Raw genomic sequence first — 2,500 nt, 5'->3', positions numbered from 1 at the left:
TTATTGTAGTTATAGTAGGGATGCACGATATTATCGGATCAATATCATAATCGGCCGATAATGGCTTTAAATGTAAATATCGGCATCGTCGAGGGGGGCGCTTGGCCTACTTCTAATAAAATGAAAGCAAAATGCACAAATAATATTTAGACTGTGTTTTCTGATTAAATAAAAAATTGATGCCATTAAATCATGAGTATGTTTTGATTTAAAGGTCAGAAGTTATAGCTTACATGAACAACAACAAAAATCATAAACGTGACACTTAAATAATTTTGTATATACTGATTTATTCATTAATGTGCAATGTGTTATATTTGTATTAAACAAACTATGAACTCTAAAAGATTTTCAAAATTTTAACAGCTCTTTTACTTTAGACCATTTACAAATGTTGAATCATAAAATAAAATGTTATGGTTGCATCTTTCTGAAAAAAAAAATGCAGTGATTAATATATAGTTTATTTATAGTTATTTTCAAATCTTCAGTGTACTGTCATTATAAAATAACTTTATTGTTGTTTATATAATTCTGACAAATAAGTTCTTGTTAAAAACTTACCAAAATTAAAAATAATTATATATCGGTATCGGTTATCGGCCAAAATGTGATGAAAATTATCGGCATATCGGCAAAAAAAAAATATTGTGCATTCCTGAGTTATACCATAGTAACCACAAATTAATCATGGTTTTGCTGCACTAATCATAGTTTAACCATGGTACTTGTAGTAAATTTGTGGTTATACAAAAGTAATCTGATACTACACATGGTTAATATTCGTAAGGGTGCATATGAGTCAAATTTATGTAAAAATGTAAATTCAACAGGTTTGAAATATGATCAGTAAGAGAAAAACAATTGGTAATGAGAAGACGATAGTTAATTGCTTAAATAATAGTAAAAATCTGTAAAAAATAGTAAAAAATATACTCTATCAATAAAATGTAAAAAAAATATATATATATATAATAATAATAAAAAAAATGCCTTGTGTGCAATTTAAATATTTGTTTACAAATCACTTAAACATGGTTATGTGCCAACAGTTTTTGCAGCATTATTTGATTTTTTTTCCTTGGAAAAATAAAGTGACGTACTGTATCTAAATGCCTATATATTCAAAGGAATCAATATATAGCTCAAAAAAGAATCGAATTGCATGCTTGTGAATCGAAATCGAATCAAATCGTGAAATCAGTCTGAATCCCCAGCCCTGGCGAGGTGTTTCCGAGTGTCTCACTGCGCTCTGTCTGTGTGTCTGTAGAGGAGCTCCGGCTCGGAGCTGCAGGAGATCATGAGGAGGCGGCAGGAGAAGCTGGCGGCGGCGGCGAGTGATTCCGGCGTGGAGTCCTTCGACGAGGGGAGCAGCCACTGACCCATCTCTCACCTCTGTGACCTCTGACCTTTTACAGGACGCCGTGGAGCGCGCTCAGTTTGCAGCCATAATGCGCCGTCGTCAGGAACTCTTGGACCCGTCCGATAACGGAACCGGATCGGACGCAGACGAACGCGTGTGACGAGACGCGAGAGGGAGTTGGCTTCTTGCAGACATGCGAACGTTGCTGCGGCGTTCTCCGCAGGTTCCTGTGAGAACCTCAGAGCTGTATGTAGTCTAGTGCCATCGAGTTCTGCCTTCATAGTCCAACATCCTGGAAACTTCACATATATCTGCAATCAAAGACACAAAACTTGTTATATTCCCACACGACTGGCTGGATCTCGGAGCTGATATTGATTTGATTAACTGTTGTTTCTCACACACACTTCTGAATAATGACGTCTTGAATTATTTATCAGCTGCTTTGAATGTACCTGGAGAATTATGGGGTTTTTTTTACTAGCAAATTAATGAACCAATTGTACATGATTGTTTCGTACTGAATTGTACCGCCAAACTAGAAGGTTTAGAAACCGAATAGAAATGAAATGTCAGTTTCTGTAGATCTGACGTGAATTATTTGAGTTTCGTGAGGACATAAGACAGATTTTGGGCCAAAATCCTCCTGCAGTCTCCAGATGATATTGATGATGCCATTAAACCTTCAGAAATATGACTTGTTGCAAGCGTTGATTATTTTTTTCTTCTCTGTATTCCAGTAACGTGAGTGATGTTTGGCCAAATCAGTCTCTGGGTTCAAGGTTTCTGTTTAAACACAAATGTCACGCATTCAGTCTGTAAATGTAAAGCGTGTGCAGAATAAACGGAATCATGTGACCTCTGTGTGCCATCCATGATCATGTGATTGCTATAAAGATGAAGATCAACTCTCAGACCGCTGAGCCACAGAAGCATCCTCCTTGAAACGTTGTGAGGGATTGTTTCGTCCCAGTTGATCATCCAGCAAATAAAACTAAAGGATTTTCCACCTCGAGACAAAATAGCCTTCTCTGCTTGAAGCTTCTTGGCTTGCGTGCTTCTTTCTGGATGGCGTTTTTGAGAAAGCACAATGCTTTCTTTCCTTTTAGGAAATATGAGTGTAATATAAAATTGAGC

At 36.6% G+C, this 2,500-nt stretch overlaps 1 protein-coding gene across 1 annotated transcript in view; it reads left to right on the top strand.

The window, feature by feature from the left end:
• The window catches only part of LOC109065339 (epidermal growth factor receptor kinase substrate 8-like), a 35,220-nt gene extending 32,835 nt beyond the window's left edge, over positions 1-2,385 (top strand). The window contains exon 22 of the mRNA XM_042736920.1: positions 1,271-2,385. Coding sequence (XP_042592854.1) covers positions 1,271-1,381 — 111 coding nt within the window. The 3' untranslated portion in view covers positions 1,382-2,385. The remainder of the gene's footprint in view (positions 1-1,270) is intronic.
• Positions 2,386-2,500: the final 115 nt, after the last annotated feature.

This window comes from Cyprinus carpio, chromosome A4 (genome assembly GCF_018340385.1).
Source record: "Cyprinus carpio isolate SPL01 chromosome A4, ASM1834038v1, whole genome shotgun sequence".
In the NCBI taxonomy this organism is placed as follows: domain Eukaryota; kingdom Metazoa; phylum Chordata; class Actinopteri; order Cypriniformes; family Cyprinidae; genus Cyprinus; species Cyprinus carpio.
This window is presented reverse-complemented; position numbering and strand designations above follow the sequence as displayed.